Source organism: Sebastes fasciatus, chromosome 10, assembly GCF_043250625.1.
Source record: "Sebastes fasciatus isolate fSebFas1 chromosome 10, fSebFas1.pri, whole genome shotgun sequence".
In the NCBI taxonomy this organism is placed as follows: Eukaryota; Metazoa; Chordata; class Actinopteri; order Perciformes; family Sebastidae; genus Sebastes; species Sebastes fasciatus.
The window spans coordinates 14,484,917-14,507,847 of NC_133804.1; the positions used below are offsets into that span (position 1 = coordinate 14,484,917).

General features: G+C 41.4%; 1 protein-coding gene across 9 annotated transcripts in view; it reads right to left on the reverse strand.

Annotated features, from left to right (window-relative positions):
• The window catches only part of frmpd3 (FERM and PDZ domain containing 3), an 89,809-nt gene that overhangs the window by 17,139 nt on the left and 49,739 nt on the right, over positions 1-22,931 (reverse strand). For 6 of the 9 annotated variants that reach the window (XM_074648356.1, XM_074648355.1, XM_074648359.1 and 3 more), the window contains 5 exons: positions 2,686-2,798; positions 1,547-1,701; positions 1,322-1,424; positions 972-1,017; positions 174-278 (listed from right to left, as the gene is read on the reverse strand). In XM_074648356.1, the coding sequence (XP_074504457.1) occupies positions 174-278; positions 972-1,017; positions 1,322-1,424; positions 1,547-1,701; positions 2,686-2,726 (450 nt within the window). In that variant the 5' untranslated portion in view covers positions 2,727-2,798. Of the gene's footprint in view, positions 1-173; positions 1,018-1,321; positions 1,425-1,546; positions 1,702-2,685; positions 2,799-22,931 lie in introns of those variants that run through there. The other 3 variants (XM_074648363.1, XM_074648360.1, XM_074648361.1) reach the window with 3 other exon arrangements.

The window sequence follows — 22,931 nt, forward strand, 5'->3', positions numbered from 1 at the left end:
AGTAGAGAAGCTCAGCTTGAAATAAGAGGACGGAGAGAGGAGGATACTTGAGGCTTTTGCGATTGCTGATCAAACAAAAGAAATGCACAGCGGGGAGAGAGAGAGAGAGGGTCAGGGTAACAGCATGTGTTTGCACGCACATGTCACAGAGAGACACGACTAGTTGAACTTACTGAGTCTGGGTCGCTGATGGACACTTGCTCTGAAAAGCGCACTTTAGGCGGGTTGGTTCGCAGGCGGGCCTTTTTGGCTGCACTTATGAAGGCAGACTTGGGTGACTGAGGATAAGAAGAGCGAGAGAGAGGGAGAGAAACTCTTGAATCAGCTTGAACGAAGACACGTAAATGAAAGAAAAGCCCCTGTGACTGCCAGTGCCAAAGAGACGTGTGTTGGAGAGCTGGCTAATGCTGCTGCAATGCGACAGCTGCAAACCTGCTTTCAACGTGAAACTCGCCTGCTAAAAGTTTTTCAAATTGTTGTGCTTGTTGGTCTGAGCACAATAAAGATGTTCGAGCCAACACATAACAAACAAACATATCCCTACAGAACTGCTGCATAACTCGTATGAAGATAGGACTCCTAAATTATGAAATTGGAAAAAAAATCTATTTTGCATTTTCATATATTTCATCTTCTAAAAATATCCAATTCAGTTAGTCGGCTGAATAAATGCTGTGTCTCTATTTCCTCTATATATGGATGGATGCACACACAATTTGTATTTAATAAGGTCTCGTGTATGTGTTTATGTGCCTGCACAGAGCTGTTTTTAAAGGGGTTACTCTACGTGCAGTCATGGCCATGAATACTAATGTATGTCTGCACTGCATTAGTGTGCACTGTTGGGACAGAATACCGTACAGTGTTTCTGTATGATTCGGATTGACGGGGAAAGTGTTAAGACTGATGAAGAGCAAGAGAAATCCTGAGGGAGAGGAACATGAAAGAGAGTGAGTGTCCCATTATACTACCTGATGGGGCTGCAGCACAGTGAGAACTATAGTGTCTTTGCAGCGTCTATGGAAAGACAACAGAGAGTGGAGTGGGTTAGATAACAAACGGCAAGGACAGCACAGTGTTTGGAGAGCTTCTCCGGTTTATATCCGACAGATCCTCGCTGCCCTTTAGCTGCGAAAGGGCCGTCTCATCTACAGGTTTGTGTTGATGTAACACATCACCAGCAATAAGAAACAGTTTGTTCCTTTTGATACCACCCTCTTCACCCATGTCCTCTTTACTTCCACTCGCCCGTGTTGCCGGTCCCCTGGCCCGTGCCCTCCCCCTGCCCCTCCCTCCCTCCTGGGACAGTAAAGGATGTTACCTTACAAGGTCTATGACTCTCTCTCGGGGCGCGTCGCTCACCGTCTCCTCGTTAATGGCCAAGATCTGGTCTCCAGGTAGAAGCTTGCCAAAGGAGGGGCCGTCTGCAGATAAAATGGGGACACGCAGCCAGCATACAAAGTCATACACATACAGTTAAATGAAGGTTTTAATTCGAGTCATCATAGGATCTCTTTCTCACCCACCCACACGCACGCACACTAACCGGCAGAGACGGAGCGTACAATGACAGGCCTCTGGCTGCCTGCAATGAAGCCGAAGCCTTGAGTCGGGTGCCGCTGGATGGTGACCTGTCGAGCTGAGGCAGGACTTAGGGTACCACTGTCCATACCATCTTGGCTCTCCTCTAACATTGCAGAGCTGCAGTGTACACACGTACACACACACACACACACACGCACACACACGCACACACACACACACACACACACACACACACACACACACACACACACACACACACACACACACACACACACACACACACACACACACACACACATTCATTCATAAATAAAAAGACAAATAAATATACACATGCATTTTTAAAACGAGGAATAAGATAAAAGTAGGGGCTGTCAATCGATTAAAGTATTTAATTGCAGTTAATCACATGATTATTTATATTTAATCGCGATTAATCACAAATTAATCACACATTTTTTTATCTGTCAAAATGTACCTTTAAGGAAGATTTGTCAATTATTTAGTACTCTTACCAACATGGGAGTGGGCAAATATGCTTGCCTCATGTAAATGTATGTATATATTTATTATTGGAAATCGATTAACAAAACAAAACAACAAATGTTGTCCAGAAACCCTCACAGGTATTTAGCATGAAAAAATAAAATCATAACATGGCAAACTGCAGCCCAACAGGCAACAACAGCTGTCAGTGTGTCAGTGTGCTGACTTGACTACGACTTGCCCCAAACTGCATGTGATGATCATAAAGTGGGCATGTCTGTAAAGGGGAGACTTGTGGGTACCCATAGAACCCATTTTCATTCAAATCTCTGGAGGTCAGAGGTCAAGGGACCCCTTTGAAAATGTCCATGACAGTTTTTCCTCGCCAAAATATTGTGCACATTTGGAGCGTTATTTAAACTCTTCCGCGACAAGCTAGTAGGACAGGGTACCAATAGATTCTTTAGGTTTTCTAGTTCCATATGATACCAGAATCTTCACTCTAGCTTGAAAACTGAGCCTCTGAAAGATCAATTGCGTTAATTGTGAAATTAGTGGCGTTAAACGACTTTGCGTTAACACATTATTAAAAACTTTATTTATTCTTAGAGAAATTGCTATGAAAGTGTCAAGGTCACATGCAGCACAGTGTACCTGTCACATGCATTCGTGTGTCCATCCTGGACCTTGGCCATCCCCTGAGAGGAGGGAGCAACATGGGACGGGGTCGCACTGCAAAGGCCGCTCTCTGTTTCGCAATCATTCACCTGCACAACAGGAAGGAGGAGACAAGGGAAGCAATCAAAGAAATAAGATACCCTGCTTTCTCCACCATATGCTAAAATACTCTTTTGTTGCATTTTCTGTGTTGAAACCACAGCTTGTCTAACCACATCTCGGAACGCCGCCGCACAGAAAAATAAAAAGATAGATGTGAAGGTGAAAAACGTAACATTCAAGATTACAATCTCAGACGTCTTCCAATGTCAACAAGTGGCATTTGCGCCTCGCAGGTTTCCAAATTGTAGTGAAAAATGCACAAGAAGGATGTAAAAATGAAAGTATTTGCGACGCTAAAAGCATTTGACTTTGAGGACTGCTTTTAGAAAATCTGCAATTATCAAGGACCTGAAACATAAGGCACATGGAGTATGTAAGACATTAAGGTCTCTGAATGTGCCAGCCTCTCCCAGTGTGGACCAAACTACTGCTGTGAACCACACATGCTCTTTTACAGATGCCTGTGTGGGAGGCAGTGAAAGAAAGATTACTAAAAGTCTGTGTGTGTGTGAGTTAGTGCATGTGGCACGTGGGTTTCTGTTTGTGGCAGAAAAGATGGATGGAAATGACTGTGAGGGGAAAGAAAGCCTGATATTTATGCTCATATCTGTGATCTAGGACTCCGATGATTGCTGGCTAAAGACGAGACACTGATTGTGATGTTAATGGTGCGGATGGGCTCAAACAGAAAGAGACGAGGATAAAGAGCACGACGGCTCTGTTGATTATTATGCAGGGATGCACTGTGGAGAGCAAATACCTTTCTGAGAGCCACAGGCAGAGAACAAACTGCCAGCAACAGGAGGCTGAGTCACATTAGTCAGTAGTTCAGATTCATATTCTTGTCACTAGTTGTTTCTGATAACAGTGGCTTATGTGGGGAAGCATGGCTCATTTACAATTCCAGTGATGCATTACTGATCTCTCTACCTTGTATCATGGTATCAGATGAGGGTTGATGCATCGCAGATAGGCTTCATATTGAGCTCAGTCCATGACTAAAAATCCATTATATCACGTGTGCTTTGAATTTCAATTATGCTAATCATTTAAAAAGATTAGATTTGAATAAAAATATTCTGTATTCAATATTCAGCTGACTTACAAAGGATCATCTGCCTGTACCAAAGGTGCACAGCGGTGACAAACGACGCCTGGTTCTCCCTCTAAAAAGGATTAGATGTTTTTGATTGAGATTGATTATTTTCCCCTTTTGATTCTCCCGATGTATTCTGACAGTGCACTTCTCTCCCCATTTATTCTCCTCCTGTCTGTCCCTCTAATGTCTTCGTCTTTCTGCCATCTGTCTCTCTCTCCAGTTGCTGGAAGGACACCCATTCTGCTGGATCTTCAAGGAGGTGCCAGTGACTAGCTGTTCATCAGGTGTGTGTGTGTGTCATTATGAATGTCAGTAGCTCCTCAGCACCTCTTCTCGAGTGCAGAGGAATCGATATTTGACCTCAGCAAGGCGACAATGTAAATATCCTTGTTGTGAATAACCTGCAGTTACACCATGCCCTATATTCATAGAGCCTTCGTTGCATTCTGATCCCGGAGTCTTTTTGTGCATGTCAAAATCAAATAGGAAAATACAGCTGAAAATTGTGCGGTGCCACCAACATCATCCTTATACAAGCATACTTAACTGAAACAGAAGAATATGCCCTCCTCTGTCTGTTTTTGTCCCGTGGCTTTGTGAGGATTTACAGCTTTAAATTCTTCACTTAATTTAGAGATGAGTTTTGGCATTCAAAATAAGTGGTGAAGAAGAACTGAGCAGAAGGGAGAGCGATGAAGGTAGCCGGGGGGACACTGAAGCTTACATGTCTGCAAAGATAAACAACCATTCAGCAGAGGGGCAGACCTTTTACTGAGAGAGGACGCCGAGGAATTCTGTCAAGAAATGATCCCCAAGGGCATCGACAGGCCTGCCCGTTGCTATGACTACGGCTCTCGGTAGCTCGTCGAAGCTCGGGTGGACGGAGGGATAGTGGGTGGATGAGAATAGTGATGTGGACGCTACGAGGGAGAGAGAGAGAGGACTAGCCAGACGCTCTTCGATCACCCCGCAGCCACTGTGGCCAGATGCCAACATTTCCTCGGGCACCAGAGGTCAGAGCATCACATACCTGCTATGCTACAGCGTCCCAGTCTGCAACAGCCCACCAGGCCTCAGGGTCTGGGAGGAATGACCTTTTACATATTATCCTCCCAGGCCGGCGCCGGCATTCTAACAGGGTTTGTTATTGGCTTGGAGGGACGCTGCATTTCATACAGCAGCATTGCTGAATAGTTTGTGTTCCAGTGTGATCAGGTGCTCAGAAGTGACAGATGCAGGTTGATCCATCGTTAAATCACTCAACCACTCTATGGTCATGCTGGAGACTGTAGTTTGTGTTTATAAAGTGATTCTAATATTTAAAAAAATACTGAGAAATAAGTAGGATAAACTTAATAAAGAGTTTTCACCAAATGTAGCTAAAAGGTATACCTAATAAACTGGCAGCTCAGTGTATGATATAACATGCATGTGCATTATTAGTATAAATGTCTATTGCCAGCAAGGTGTTTTTGCTGTTTAAGACAAAACCAGATAAGAACCGAAAAAAGATGCAATAGATGCATTTACAATAGGTAATAATTAAAATACATCAGCTAAACATGTACCAAACTTAAGTTGACCCCACGACACATGTTGAATTACAACACATTTGCAAAATGAGGCCGAAATGTAAAAAGAAATGTATAAAGAAAGGAACACAGAAAAATACGTTAGGAGAAATAAATAGGGGGGAAATTGCAATGGGAAATAATGCATACATAAATTAATAAATAGATAGACAAATAGATAAATAAATAGATGAATAAATAAATAAATAAATAGATTTAATAATGAAAAAACAAATAAAAAAATAAAAAAATAAATTTAAGTTAATACAAAAAATAAATAAATAAAAGTGGAAATTAAGTAAAAGAGTTGATAAATAGGGGAATTAATACAAAGGTAAATAAATAAATAAACCGTCTAATGTCACATTTTATCAATTAAGTAATGCCTATAATTATTTTTAATATTCGTGGTACATTTATTCATTTATTTATCGAGTGATTTATTCATTTATTTCTTTATTTTTGATTTTGGAAGGTTCTGTCCTCCAGTGCCTGTGCTACAGTCAGGAAACATCTATCAGATGACCTGGTACATATCAGACATGCACTTGGGGTCAGAAATATTTCATGTTTTATAAACCAATAAAAATATCTTCTAATCAAAAAGGAGGGCGTTACAAGAGGATGGGCGGATTGTCACATTCACTTGAGCATTAAGTCTGAAATGAAACCCAGATTCCTCATTGCTAAAAAAGAAAGAAAATGACTAATGGTCTTTGTTACATCTAATTTCACAAGTGAAGCCCATTCAAAAATGTGTTAAATGTTTCTGTGGGATTGAATTGCATTTTTGTGCAGAGCGTAACAGCCCATAGCTGCTGTATAGCTACTGTGGAAACTGGATGGGCTCTGCAGGAAATTTGCCGTGAAAGACTGCAAATGAGTGTAGTCTGAGAGCCCAGATGAAGGACATCTTAGCCATTGTGAATACAAATAGTAAAGCCTGAAAGCTGCAGTCCTGTTCAGGGAAATTAGACATACCGCTGAGAACCCTTAGGCAGAGGGTAAATAAGTTGCCTCTCCTGTAGCTCTCCTACATTTTACTCTCCCTGCTGCCAGCCAACGCATTTTGCTCAGTTTACTCAGCTGTTTTTTTCACTTTTAGTTTAGCTTAATCTCCATTTCAGTTCATTATCTGAACTGCACTTAAATTGTTCTGTGGGATTTTCTACTCCTTGTTGAAATAATTAGCGTGATCCTTGGCTAATAGAGGATGCTGTGGGTGCTAAAGGACATCTTATTTCATTGTGCATCTGTCTCAGACCATATCAACCACAGAAAATATGATCTATTCAAATAATATATAAATCCTTTTACACAAAAGAATCTTGCTGAGACCTTGAAGATACATTCCTAAAGAGGGTAGAGTTGGTTAACATTGTTAGTCCTTAATTATGTCTCACTTTTCACACCACAGACACACAAAAAAACTAAACCGTAAATGTGTTGCTTGGTGAATTAACCATTAGAAATGTGATTTAAATGCATTTAATTGGAAATATTGTAGGAACATATGATGAGTGGTATATATAGCCCATTTAATGGAACAGCTAACTTGTCAACAGGCATATTCATACGGAGGACCTTGATTTTTGCGTTTAGGGTAAATGAATGCAACATTATTTCTACTTGTGCAACATTATTCAGACTTAATTAGTTTAGCCTACTCCCACATGCAGGAGTTGTGGCTTAGCCTTTTGGATGCTGCGTCTCAAATGTAGATTCTTAATTATGGTTTAATAGGAATTAAAGAGTCCATTCCAGTGACAATTAGCATAGCACTTCCACACGGCACTCTGAATTATCTGGCTACTTACCGTGTTGATGCTTGAGGAATTTTCACTTATTTTACTGTTGCACTAATTGTTAATCACTCCGATTAACTGCGTCTGGTAAATGCCTGAATTGTAATTTGAATCAGAGATGGAATCAATGGCAGAAACTTGGGAGTTGCGCAGCACTAATTGGAAACTGAGGATAGTCACAAGTGACCGTATGTTATTGGATCACTGCCTTGAGAAGCCAGACAATAGGTGAGCACTATCTAAGTGATTATTTATGACGGACAGACAGATGAACAGGCCGAGCTTATGTCCTCTAGCTGGCTGAATAATTCATGAACGTAAGAATGCATTGGCATTAGCACTGGCATTTTGTCAATTCTTTCTAACATTGGTTCCCCTTGTGAGGAGTTTGGGCTGTCATAGTTGTATACTGCTCTGTTGCTCAGTTTGTGGTGGTACCATATTAGAAAAGTGCTCTGAGTTGACTTTTATTACTTTTGATCATGTAAAGCATAAAGCAGAGTATACTTTAGGGCGTGGCTACCTTGTGATTGACAGGTCGCTACCACGGTGTTGTTCGGTCTGGGAGTTGTCCGTGTTTTTGCCTTAGAACTTTAACCCTTTCACAGTGTGTTTTTAGTTCATGAAAATTAATTATAACCTTTTTGGTATCCTAAAAATGTCTTATTCAGCGTTCGGTTGTGCTTAGCTCCACCCTCTCGTGTCACTTCTGGTTGCGAAAAACCAAGATGGCGATGACAAAATTCTAAAAACGTGACGGTACTCTTTTTCTACAATACCAAAGGTACCGTACAATGCCTGTAATCAGGGTCCGAAATTAACACCCGCCAAGCGCCAAATGCGGGTAGATTTTCCGTTTGGCAAGTAACTCTCTGAAGGCTATCCGCCACACTGGCGGGTAAACATTTGTATCAAAATCATGTTAGTCACGTTATAAAAACTATGCTTCGTTACACTGAGAGTCTCCACCATGTTTTGGTGTCATTTAACATTACGTGCTCGCTGCTTCTGTCCTCTGCTCTCTGTGTCGGAGTTTGACACACACAACAGCGCCATGCAACAGCGTTGGAGATGTTGGGTTTGTTTACTTTTTCAGAGATCCTTTATTGATTTGTTTGAACTGAACAAACTGATCAGAGATCCTTTATTGATTTGTTTGAACTGAACAAACTGATCAGAGATCCTTTATTGATTTGTTCGAGAAGAAGATTCACTCGTGGGGGAAAAAACTGAACTGAACTGAACAAACTGAATTTCTATCTTTTGTTGCTTATTACTAAATCTCTGAAAAGTGGTGTTTTTTTCATTGAACTCTGGACTCTTCTGGAGTGCATGTGTGCGTTAACAGCCTCTGCTGTTTTCTTACAGTCATTGAGCTATACCTGAGGAATAAGGTTTCATAATTTTCCTTTTTCTTTTTTTTTTACCGTCGTATCGGATTGCGTATCGAGAATCGTGGAAATTCACTGGTATTGGTATCGACTACTAGATTTCTCATATCGTGACATCCCTGATGGAGTCTACGCATGCAAAAAACATCAGCATGTTCGCATGCTAACGTTAGCTTTTAGTTTAAAGCACTGCTTTCCCAAGTACAGCCTCACAGAGCTGCTAGCATGGCTGTACACTCTTAAGACTTGTCTGACATCCATTTTTTTTTAAAGTGTAATTAGGAACTGCAATCAATGAGAGCAATGAGATTTTATTTGATGCTTGTGCAGGGTCAAGGGCTTAGTGATGAATTACCTAGTCTGGAGGATAGCCAGACAGTAAAAGAGGACAGTAGGCAAATTGTATATCTATATATATATATATATATGTATATTTAAAATTCTTATTATCACAATGCACAGACACCACAATTGTCTATAGCAAACAATACTTTTTTCCCATAGACTACACGCCACATATACTGACAAATAAAACAAATACACAAAAGAAGATGATAGAGCTAATAGCATTGTTGAATAGCTGATGTGTATCAGTCAGTGGTTACATGAGTCCAAGACAGATTTACTTTCTTGCCAAGGGGGAGGAGGTTGTGGGAGAAAACTGCAATGTAAGCAACTTCTTAATGCTTTAATCTGCTCCGTGACGAGATGCAATCCTAACCAGAGCTGAAGATATTTTGGAACTCAAACACTGGAAAAGATAATGCAGCATAAAGATGGTAGATCTTTCAGTTTCAATTACTGCTATATCTAATTTTACATACATACGTATATAAGTCATGTTGCACACTCATACTTCCCATTCAATCACTGAGAAATCCTCAGTCAGCCTGGAGCACAGGCTGCCAACATTTCATATCAAACGTAGCAAATCCTTGAATCTGCAAAAATCCTGTTAGGATTATGAAAGCGGCGACACAATAATCTCCCCAGTGTGTACTGTGAAATGAGCCTTCCTGGACAAAGATACTCTGCCTGTCACATGTCTGGCCTCTAGGAAGCTGCCACTGTCTTCAATCTGTTTTCAATTGCTGGCTGTGGTAAAACCTAAATATTTGTGCTGCTTTTTGAAAGGATTTGTGGGTTTGTGACTCGTGATGACAGACAGGCCCTCTCACTGAGAGAGCCAATCAAACGAAGCCATCGGCACTGAGCCTAATCCTCTCTGTCACTGCAGGCTGCCCCGGACACTCCCGCAGGAATCCTGCAGGACAACACCACCAGTTCATTCTGTGGTGAAAGTGAAGGCTGATATATGAAGGTCAGTCCTGAACTTCCTCACTGATAAACTTCTCATTATGGGTATGTTATCTACGGGATTGGATCATTTCGAAATTAGGCCTTTATAGTCCTAAAATTGGAAGTAGCTCTCATTGTTTTCTTCTATCTTTTTTTTTTTGTGCAAATCCTTCCTCCTCCGTCCTTCACCATTATTATGCAGTTTAATTCAGTCTGAACCCTGTGACACCCATGCATACACACACACATTTTTAATTCCCATTGACAATCCCTCTTTTTCTCACATCTAATTTGCTTTCCCCAATTTTTCTCACTCTTGCAGGTAGATTCTCCAGCCAGCCCATCTCATCCCTGCTACCAGGTAAACAATAAACACTCTGTAAGCCTCACTTGACATGCTGCCTGCCTGCTTGCTCCACACAATTGCCATTTCTGTCATAGGAAATACAGATAGGGGCAAAAAGACCCATCCCTCTGTCTCTCTCTGGCTGTGTTCACCCGCTGGCTTGCCTGCCAGCATGGCTGCATCCTTTCCTCTCTTTACACAAATGACCTCCCTGCTAGGGCCAGATGGCATCCATTTAGCGAGCGCTGCAGTGCTGACTGGTTTCTCATTTTCACTTTCTGAGCTTGTTGCCCACCTATACTGTTTCTCTGTTTTCTCTCTGTTAATCTCCCTGTCCCCCCCCCCTCTCTGTCACTGTCTGCCCATCCGTCTGTCACCACCTAGTCTCTCTCCTCTAACAGCCAAAGCTGACTGCCTATTTGAAAATGGATTGTGGCCGTTGGTAAAAACAACAGCTTGAGTGGTGATTGATGCAGCAAGGAGAGAGATGGAGAGCACTGGCTCTTTGGGCTGTAATTTGTGTGGAAAATCTCCACTGAATGTGTACAGACAGTTGGGTTGTTGAACTCTTTACCTTTCTTGCCTCGTCAAACAATTAGCCACTTTCTTTATTTGCACTGTCCAATGTTGGGCCAACAAGCCTAAAGGGTTGGGTTATGGTGTACCTGATGTTGTTTAGTCTCACAACAAAGTATGTTTATTGCCTCGTAGGTGTGTGTGCAAGGCCATGCCTTCTTACAGTGTGTGCTGGATAGGTGCACAGTGAATATCTGAGTGTATCTGAGCAGATGAATGAGTGTTATATAGCAATATAGTTGTTCAGCTTATTTGAAAAACATAGAAATTATGATTTAAAAAAAATACACATTTTTGTTTAAGAAGGAAAATGAACACACAAATTGGTGTAGGGGTGATCTCATTGTATCTAATGTAACAATGGCCAATGAACCACCAAAGTACGATAAGATGTCTCCGAGTCAGTTGTAACACCTTAAAAACACAGAGTGCATGAAACCTCGTTAGCAAGAGAACAAAAAAGTCAATATAACTTAAATTGGATAAATGGTTTAAAGGTCCAGCTTCTGACACTCCAAGTGGTAATACAAATGGTCGATGGACCGTTTCAATGGAATTGCATTGCTAGGCAACGGCTTGGATCTATGTTTACTTCCTGTCATTCACATAGGCTGTGTCTGAAATCGCATATATGCACTACATACCCAACATGTGTACTATCGCTCATCATACTTTTGTGTGGATAAACAGTAGTATGTATCTTCTCAGACGCACTGAGTGGTAATTTACATCGTCACTTCCTGAGAGCGTCCTTAGTGGTCGGAGACGTGTAACCATGGTAACCCGTACCAATTCCGTCATGTGACCTAATGATGATTTGTGAGAATAAAAAATGTGGAACTAAGTCAAAAACATCTAGCAAAGTGAAATCTTATACCTACACTTAAATTGAAGCGTTATAGACGTTACAGACGTCTGTTATGAACGCTGTCATCACTACCGCATTGCATTGTGGGATATATATGCCGCCGTAGTGTCCAGCGTTTGCATACTGTAATATTTTACTGGAAATAGTATGCAGTTTGTGTACTATTGGTTTCATACTAAGGTTTCAGACATACTAAAAAAATCTCACACTGTTTTAGTGTCGTTGGCAGCTACAATTCCAGCATCAGTGTTTTGTATGAAAAAAATCTTCCACAACATTTGCTGTTATTTATGAATAGTGTTAAACCATTTTTAAATCAACATATTTGAACATGACAGGTGGTGTTGATAAAGGGATATTTGAGCTCATCTGAAAGGGCAGTGAAGGTACATCAAACAAAAAACTTTGTGAGCCATTGCTCTATAGGATCTGAGAGGTTTGAAATTATAAACTGGCAACAAGACACTGCTGCCTCAGCACAATTTTCTTGGTTGGGTTCCTCAGAACTCCTGCTCAATCACTAATTACCAAGTGTTGAAATGACCAAAGCAGTCTATACACACCCACCTGGGCTGAAACCTCAATCAAGACTCTCTGAAAGCAAGTAAGCAAGCAAAAGACGATGAACATCTTGAGAAAGCTTTTGGATGAGAGCAAACTTAGGAAAGAGAAAATGCAATCACAGAAGGGAGATATGGGCTTGTCCTCACATGTGCTTTGTTATTGTCTTGGAGGTGGAGACGGTGAAAGGTTAAGAGGGATCTGAAAAAGTGAATGGGGTTTTGGAGTGGATGTGACTTCTTCACGATGGAGTTCACGACCTTGAGGAGGATACAGCCTGTAATTTCGCTTTCCTCTCCAAATTCCATTAAGCAACAAATGCAAACTTGGAAAATAAACCCTTCTCCAGAAGTGGATTTCAGTGGAAGCTGTAGCTTTGTTAACACACTAAACTGAACTCCCTCCACATCTCTCTCTCTCCCCCTTCGATGAGCCGCTGTTTTTGTTAGCATCTCGACCGACACAAATGAAGATGAATGATGGCGGACAGCCTGTAAGCATTTGTGTCTACGATTGTTCCACATCAATGATTTATTCACATACCACTAGAGAGTGCTTTAATCAATCTATATTCCTTTATTGTGACAAAGGCTATTTCTATTGTTTTATTTTTCATCCAAAGGGGTACATGTTTGAATTCTTTTTCTGTTTAAGTACAGTAAGCACTGGATGAGCCTAAAAACATGATCAGACCCACCCTGTTATTCTCACTGGGGGGAAAAGGTCTCTCCATCAGGCGCATCCTAATATGATGAAAAAGCAACATCTGCTTGGTCACATGTTCGAAGACTTCCTTGGTTCCACTTTGATCAAACTTGGCTGGCCTGTTGGTCTTGAGCTTAGCTGCTCCTCTTGACTCACTTCTACATTATTTATATGATCATCACACCACATGACCTTCACCACAGCATGGAAATTAGGAGTGCGCATTCTGAAGACCAGCTTAACCCCACAACCTCTCTGCTAAAGAGTAGCCATGTGCTGGTGCCAGGCCAGACTAAAGGTAGGAGCACCAGCACCCTGCTCTGTATGTCAGTCTCCTGTCTGAGTCTCTTACCTTTTACCTGCTGTGTGCCTACACTTGTTCTGAAGTGGCATACTTTGTAGTGTTGTTGGTCTTATAGGGCTGAAACTAATAGTCGATTAATCAATATAAATTAATTGGTAACTGTTTTAATAATCCTTTAATTGTTTCAGTTCTTTTTCAAGCCAGCAGAAACATTCTCAGATTCCAATTTCAACAATGTGAGGATTTGATGCTTTTCTTGTATGATAGTAAGGTGAATATATTTGTGATAGGGCTGTCAATCGATTAAACTATTTAATCGCTTGATTGTCCGTAGCGATTGATCGCAAATTAATCGCACATTTTTCTATCTGTTCAAAATGTACCTTAAAGGGAGATTTGTTAAGTATTTAATACTCTTATCGACATGGGAGTGGGCAAATATGCTTGCTTTATGCAAATGTATGTATATATTTATTATTGGAAATCAATTAACAACACAAAACAATGACAGATATTGTCCAGAAACCCTCACAGGTACTGCGTTCTCAAGCCCAACAGGCAACAACAGCTGTCAGTGTGTCAGTGTGCTGACTTAACTATGCTTGCCCCAAACTGCATGTGATTATCATAAAGTGGACATGTCTGTAAAGGGGAGACTCGTGGGTACCCAGAGAACCCATTTTCATTCACATATCTTGAGGTCAGAGGTCTAGGGACCCCTTTGAAAATGGCCATGACAGTTTTTCCTAGCCAAAATTTAGCGCAAGTTTGAAGCGTTATTTAACCTCGTTCCCGACAAGCTAGTATGACATTGTTGGTACCAATGTATTCCTTAGGTTTTTTTAGTTTTACATAATGCCAGTCATATAGTATAGTAATAGTCTTCACTTAGCTTTAAAACTGAGCCTGCTATATCCTCCGAAAGATTGATTGTGTTAATGTATTAAAAGAAATAGTGGCGTTTAAACGAATTTGCGTTAAATCGTTTTCGCGTTAACTTTTACAGTCCTAATTTTTTTTTTTTTGGACTGATGTTTGGCTAAAACAAGTAATTAGAAGAGGTCACCTGGGCTCTTGGAATTTTTTACACCATTTTCTGACATTTAGGAGATCAAATATTCAGTTTTCTGATTGATCTATAATCACCAAGCACAGTAAAGTATGTTTTCTTTCAGGAGAAGAATCACCTGAAAATACGAATTGTTGTGTTTTTGTTACCTTGGAATGAGCCGTTTATATCTACATACTGTATTAATGACCAAATGATTAATCAGTTACTCAAGAAACTAATTGGCAGATGAATTAATAATGAAAATAATTGCAGCCTTGTAAACTGTTGACTCCCACAGGCTCACAGGGACACTATCAGTCCCTATGGTAATACAATACAACCAGCTGTTGTTGATCATAGGCAGAGTCCCTGAGCATAGTCATTGGGAGTGTGCAGTCCTGCGCCAACCCCAGTGATATGATTTACATTCAATTTACATTCACAACATAATTCAGTTCTACCAAGCTGCACCATTAACATTGAGAGTGGGCCCCCACAGCTCAGCTCAGACCTTGTCGCACTGTGACAAAACTTTGTCTGACAGCCGCTTTCTCCTTCAGGCAGTGTCAGTTAAAACATAGCTTTGCTGTAAAGACCTTGAGCCTGCTTCATTGAGTTGAGATCAATAACCCGGCCTTCTCTCTGGCGTACGGCCGAACAGACAGACACATATGGAGAGGAGGGACAGCGATCTGTGACGGATCAGCACGGTGTCACTGAGGAAAGACGGGTGGAGGAGGTTAACCAAACAGATGTTCGGTTCCGACGGTCTCTGCAGGTCACTGGGCAGGATCTTGGTTGATAAAAGGCTGAGGATGAGGTTAAGAAATGCAGCTCATCCATGTAATAGCTTGTTACGACTTTCCCTCACATCCCCCAGGCCATAAAGAAAGTATTTATAGAGGGCAAGGGGCAGACTTTAATGCCGTCCAGAGACAGCGGCACCCCTGTAGAGGTCATAAATATTAAGGCAAACATGACGGTGCTGTCTGAAGAAAGCCAAAACGCTGTCTTGTTTTTATTCCTCTGCATTGCCCTCATAACTATACAATAGTCAGAGTCACCTTCCCAGCTCCTGAATACAACGCTACTATAAAATGATCTGATGCTGTGAAATAGAGACTTTGCACTCTTGCAGGTTTTTCCCACAATTTGGCATAAAATCAGGAATGTTTTGCATACCTGTGATGCATTACATAATGCCGTAATCCCTGTCCTCTGTGAGCTGCATCTAAATTCCAGCAGGGAGAATACCGTAGGCTTTTAAACTTAAAGGGAGGAGGAAGCAGCCAAGTGTAGAGCTATACATCTCCATAGCACCGGGGTTTGGCGAAAACCACAGGGGCAATCTTCTTAACCGTCCATTTAGGTCCACTTTACTCATCCATGAGACTCGTTGGTCTGCTGAATTGAAAATATACATACAGTATAAATGAGAGGCAGACACGGAGAACCACATCCCAATCTCCCTGTGGGATATGCTGAGTCGGATGTTTACTTGTTAGCCCAATAAACATGAATTAAAATGAAATGAAAAAAAAAACGATCAAATAATGCTGAATTATTGAATAGAAGCTAATTAAATAATATGCGTACACGTATTAACCGTTTATCTGTTATACATCTTAACACCGACACTTCTGTGTGCATATAGTTGAATGTGTTTTTGCTTACTTTTAAATGATAGCGCGGTGGTGGTGAGAAAAAAAAGAGCAGCAATACAGAATTAGTTTAAGCCACAGGGCAGTAAAACACAAATATATAAAATGAAATATGGGGCAGAGAAATAAGCGATGAGGAATATTTCATAAGTGTATATAGCAGAGCGGAAAAAAAAAAAATCAGCTGTCATAGTTGAATAATCCTCCTCAGATGGCAAGGAGATGCAGTTTCCCAGCCTGGTTATTTTGAATCTATGTTCAGGCTGGGGAGGTTCCACTTCACTACGTTTGATTCATCAGTCAGGAGCTGAAAGGAGGGAGTTAGGCCTGTGTAGCGTTATTCTCTCCCCAAAGTCTCCCAACCAGCCCGTGCTCTGACGGGACTCTGCACTGTACAGACCGTGTGCCTACGTCAACTTTCATTCCCAATCTATTTATCTTGTTATTTACCTGACCTGACCTTTCAAGTTGCATAAGCACTGTAAATAAGACGGAAGTTTTAAGTGTTGGCAGTGTGGCCAAGCTACCGCCAGAGGCTAATACATCTGACCTTTGCTAAATTAATTCCAGCCTCCTCCATAGTTTTTGTGCAAAGGGTTGTATAAATGAGACCATTAGCTAACAGTTGGCCAAAGCTTTCTCTTACGTAGTGAAAATGACATGATTAGCCACTGAGGTCCAGCAGCCGGTTGCACCAGCCAGCTGCCCACAGCTGAAAACAGAGAGTGTCCGTGACAGCAGCAGTGCGGCTCTGTCTCTCCGCTGTCACCCTTCAGTGGAGCACACAGCTCTCAGCAGCTCGCCTGACAGCGCAACGACACAGAGTGACACTCATTCTCTACCGAATACAGCATGGCTGCCTCCCCCTCCGCTGCCTCCTATTGCTGCCACCCCATGAGATATCACCCGCACGCCACTCCCAACTCCGCCCTTTTGTGACTACCAATAAAGTGCTCTTCTCCCGCAGTGTGCAGCTCACTTCACACGCCCTCCCCACTTTCTATATTTGTGCTTCTGACTAGCATTCAGCTGTGCATCTCACACAGTGTAAACAAATATTCTGACTCAGACATATTTCCACAAACTCCCTCTCTGTAATATTAATTCATGCATTGTGCACAGAAAGTGGTGTTCCCGGGGTCCTATTTCCTCCTTTTGTATATATCGCAGCAACGTAAGGAGCAAAAGAGAGAACATTAATACGCTTTGCTAAACAGCTTTCTGGCCAGGAGAGTGCTTGTGTTTATTGACATGAGGTGATTCGACTCTTTGTGAAGATTATACGTAATAAATGTAAGATAGCGTGTTGGTTTTGTCCGTGAGAACGGCTCCGGTTCAGACTAAGCGGTTGATTTGTAAGCCAGCCTCCCTGCCGTCTGCTAGCTTCTGGAGCAGCTCTCTCTCCCTTTCTTTCCCTCTGTCTCCCTCTGTCTCACTCTCTTACCGCTGACTTATCTAGTGCTGGTATGTTTTAGTGGGTGTGCAGAGAATACCAAGTGGCCGCTCCATCACGGTGTGTAATTATCTGGCTTGCTGAGCTGCCATGCCCCTGTTGCCTGCCTGCTTGGGTTCAGCCGGGCCACTCTCTTCTCCTGCCTCAGCTTGGATCCAAAGTCCACCACTGTGCAGCAACTGTGTAGCTTTTGTTCCCTTTGAGGTTTTCTGATGTGTTGCCACGGTCTGTCGAAAAACGACATCTTTCTTAAACAAAGTGACAAATTCAAATGTCAATTTTTATTCCTCCGTGCCGGTGACAGCCGTAGCCTGAGCCGTTATGTTTTTGGGTTGTGCATCCCATTCTCGTGAACGCGATATCTCAGGAACACATGGAGGGAATTTCTTCAAATTTGGCGCAAACGTCCACCAGGACTCAAGGATGAATTGCTGGTCAATTTATCGAATTTCAATTTCAATTACCAATCTAGCTTCCAACTATTATGAAAACAAGATAATCCTCATAAACCATTTTATAAATCCCCTTTGCAGCGGTGCGCCCAATCGCTGCTTTCAAGTCTTCTTCAATACAGCATAAACGTGCATTCTTTCTAATAACCAGCAGGGGGCGACTCCTAGAAGTCTATGAGAAAATGAGCCTATTTCTCACTTGATTTATTACCTCAGTAAACATTGTAAACATGAGTTTATGGTCTCAATCGCTAGTTTCAAGTCTTCTTCAATACAGCATGATGTTCATTTAGTAAATTATGGTCCACTTTGGAGTAAAATAGACCATAAAGCAGGGTATACTTTAGGGCGCGGCTACCTTGTGATTGACAGGTCGCTACCACGGCGTTGTCCGGTCTCGGAGTTGTCCGTGTTTTCGATTTAGAACTTTAAACCTTTCACAGTGTGTTTTCAGTTCATGAACGTTAATTGTAACATTAAAAATGTCTTGTTCAGCGGTTGCTTGTGCTTCAAAACAGTAGTCCACTTCTTATAGTCTATGATTACAATACCTGTATTGTCAATACAGACATGCTCAGTTTCGCAAATTGAATGTGATCAATTGTGCGAAAAAATACTCAGCCGACATACTCTACACAACATAGACCTACTCTTTGTTTCTAACTGTTTATAACCAAATTCTCTCTAGAGAAACATATCTTTTTTGCTTTTAGCACAGTTTATTGACCATTATATTTGGATACATTGTTACTCGTATCTTTTCTCCCTGAGTGTGCTATCTCCTGCTTATGTTGGGCAAAAAGCAAACAAACAGTGCTGCATCAAAGCTGCTTAATGAAGAAGATTGTATCTACTGTGAAGATTTTAATCTTCCGTCTTTGATCTGGCGAGATGGTCCAGGGACTTTGTGACACTCCATAATATGCTGTCTGCTGCTCTCACTCTCAGTGTGGAGGAAATGAATATATGCTTGGCTGCTCTCAGTGCTTTTAATCCATTTAATGCACCCTGGGCAAAGGAGAGGAGAGGAATATGTAGCCTGCTGTGGTGCACATATCTAAAAGAGCTTGACTGCCACATTGAAGCAGAACCGCTGACTGCTTGCAACTCTGGTTGCGGCCGTCATTGTCAGGTGTAAATTTGTTCGCTAGCATTAGTCGGGGTGTTCAATATTGGAAAGAAACGGTTCCTTGATATCTTACAAAGAGTAAATACATACGCTCAATGAAGTTTTCTTAGTGCTAAGCCACTGCTTTCAATCGGTGACACTGTCCCTCCGCAGCCGTGATGATATATCGACCATTTCATCACCAAATGTTTGTTTGTTTGTTCCAGCTGGGGATGCAAAATGGCACAGCACAGAGCCCAGTGAGATTTTGCTTTTGTTATTAATTCTACAGGCGTCCAACCAGTACAATAAATAGAGCCGAATATACAGATTTTCAGAAGATAGCATCTCATATCATTTCCTCTTTTACTTTTTGTTGTTTTGTTTTTGACAACACATATATACCCCCTGTCACACTTCAAGTGTAGCTGGCCCACTGAGCGATGGCTCCGCTATGAGTCGTGATGAATCGGGCTGCGACTGCACTTTTTATCCCCGTTAATGGGCTGCGATCAATACCGTAGCTCCGTATCAGCAACCACAGAGTGATAACTGAGTATGAAGGGGGGGGGGGAACCACATGATAATCGATGTGAATGTGGAGATAATCAACAAGATTGCAGGTAAAGCTCCGGGTGGCCTGTCACAATCGATCCTTTTGCCATTTGAATGGGTTCAATCGGTAAAATCGTCTGCATTGTATAAAGGGTGGTGCGCTGGGGAACATTTGTGTCATGCTGGTGAAGGCGAGAATAGGATAAATATGAGTCTAATTGAGTCACAGATAATAAGCGTGGGTCTCTTTTGTGTAAGCTTGTCACTTCTTTGACTCAGGAATATTATTTTTCCTTTTCTACCTCTTCGGTGACACACTAAACTGTATCCATCTTTTCATAATTAGGTGCAAAGACTTGTCATAAAATGATGAAAGATGCCGCTTATGACTCATCTAACGTTTAATCTTTAATTTCACGTCTTAGTAATGGTTCTCTTATAGTAAAGGACGTGCAGAGGACTTGTGAATGTCCTTGAGGCGGTGAGTGGCTTAGAGGTGTTCCCTGGCTGCTCCATACCTCTCTCCTCGAGGCACCGGTTCTGTCGCAGCTCGTCTCCTACTCCATCTTCAGCACTATGCGATAGCGTGGGCTCTGCCGTGTGTGTGAAGTTTGAGAAAGCGAAGTTGATTGCAAAGTGGTGGTGGTTCTGACAGGGGCACTGAGAGGTTATACAGTGTTACGTGTTTGGATGTGGGGGGAAAAGAAAGGAAGGAAGTCAGGGATCGGGCGGGTAAATTACATTACCATGGTTTGTGTGGGGGGGAAAAACATGCATGGAATACAGTTTACAATTAATAGAATTAGGCACCGTGGTTGGTGTTCGTGGTTGCTTTGGAAGCAACGTCAGGAGCGAGAGATGCCTGCAGGCATACAAGCGTATGCTCATGCCTTTTACGCCGAACCAAGGACAAACAAATGTCTGATTGCATTAAGATAATTAACAGCTGTGCCTTGTGATACTGTGCACTAAATGGCATTTATAGCCTTCTCTCTGCCGCTCCACTGAGCTGCAGTCACAAACTAAATGGAGCACAAGCGGTGGCTAGAAAGACGAATTATGTGCTTACGAACCATTCAAGGTAATAGGTCAGGTGCAGCAGAAAAGACACGAGATATTTACTGTGTCCCTATAATAGGAGCTGTATGTACTGAGAACTTGGCAGGGCTATTACAGCACAGGTAAAACAAGCTGGAAGGAGAATAGAAGCTGTTACCTGTCAGCAAAGTTGCTGCTTTTTGTTACACAGTGACAAATGCACTGAGGGCTTGTAGGGTTCAGACAAAATTGTTTGTTTTTGAGGCTATAGGGGCTGCTTCGTCTTCAAAGACACGACTTTCCTCAGGATTGATCACATGTATGAAGTCAGAACAACGAATGATGAAAATTCTATTTAAAATTTGTTTGATGGTTAATTTCCGCGGCACGCAAGGAGAAAATGCATTCATTGGCAAAACCAAAGCCTTAAAGTCTGCACACTCGCACTCAATTTCGTCATTATAGTCTTGGGGATTTTTCGCTGCGACAGTGAGAGGGGGCTCCACATGCATCCTGCTTGTGCAGTCAGTCAGTCAGGAGGCAGGCAGGAAGGAAGGCAGGTGCTGAACACCGATATGTTTCTTATCATTGAGCTGCCTCCTCTCGGCTCATCACAGTCCACAGCACATCACGCACGTGCACACAAACACACATTGCTCACAACAACATCACACATCCTCGGGTGTGATATAGAGGCAGAAGGAGTAGAGGGGGGAGAAAAGAGAATCTATTTCCCTGAAACTCTTGGAAAATGTTCAGTGTTTTGACAGTTGATACACAGCATGAGCTTTTTTTTTTCACTCTGACATTACGAAACAAAATTTCATTCTCGAGTTTATCTTCGGGATTAGAAAATAATGAATGACCCGCTGTAGCTACAGAGCCCTTCACCCGGAGTATCTTATTAAGAGTGTGGCCAAGTGCTGCATTACTCAGACTGCGCCAGCATTTTACTTAAGAGCCGCAACCAAGAGGGAGGACCGGAACGGTAGCCAGAAGCTCTGAGGTGACATTTACGATTTTAAGATGAGCGTTGCGTGTACTTAATTAAGAAATAGCGAGGGGACATGAGCCCCTGTCGTCTTCACTGTTCCCCAGGAAAGCTTATTTCATGCTCCAGAAAGTCTTTACATCACACACGTGCACAAGCATGTGTGGGTGTGTGTCTATGTGTGAGAAGCACACAGACAAACAGAATAACAACAGAAAGTCTTTGAGCAAGTAGATACAAGCCCAACATGTGTTTCTGTGCTATACGTGAACAGTAGTGTGTGCAGATACATTAAGCCCCGTTATGCTGGTAGGTATGCTCAGGATGTTGCTAATTGATTAGTTGTCAACTATTAAATTAATAACCAACTATTTTGATAGTCAATTAATCGCTTTGAGTAATTTTTTAAGAACAAAAAAGTCAAAAGTCTCTGGTCCCAGCTTCTTAAATGTGAATATTTTCTGGTTTCTTTACTCCTCTATGACAGTAAACTGAATATCTTTGAGTTGTGGACAAAACAAGACATTTGAGGACGTCATCTTGGACTTTAGGAAACACTGATCGTCATCTTTCAACATTTTATGACATTTAATAGACCAAACAATTAATCGGTTAATCAAAATTAATCAACAGATTAATCGACAATGAACATAGTCACTAGTTGCAGCCTTAGTTCAGGTCATAGATTGCTATTAGGGCTGCACAATTAATTTAAATTTGATCAAAATCGCAATATGTCCTAGTGTCATTTTCAAATCGCAGGAGGTGCAATATTTGTTAAAGGCACTTAAGAAACTTAAGACTTAAGAAAACATCTTTGTTTGATACAGATCCCCACAGAAACCACAGGATAATCATTTTAATATGTTTTTCAATGAAAATGAATATAATGATGTAAAAATGATCATTCCCTCTAAAATTAAAATCATAATGCAATTGCAATATCAGTCAAAATAATCACAATTAGATATTTTTTTCAAAATTGTTCAGCCCTTATTACTATAAAAATAGCAAATATTATTTGGGAAGCTGCAAACAGTGATTTTTTTGTATTGTTTTTTGCTTTAAAAAATGACAATAACTTATCACTCATCAGAATTGTTGCCGATGCATTTTCTTAATCTCATCTCTCAAAAAACATGTTTCTTAATCAATTAATTGACTAATCATTTAAACTCTTCCAATTATGTAAAAAGTACATCTGATCCATTCCATCATTACATAACAAAACATAATAAAATACCTGTGGACTCTGTGGTAGGTTATGATTTACATATATTTCACAG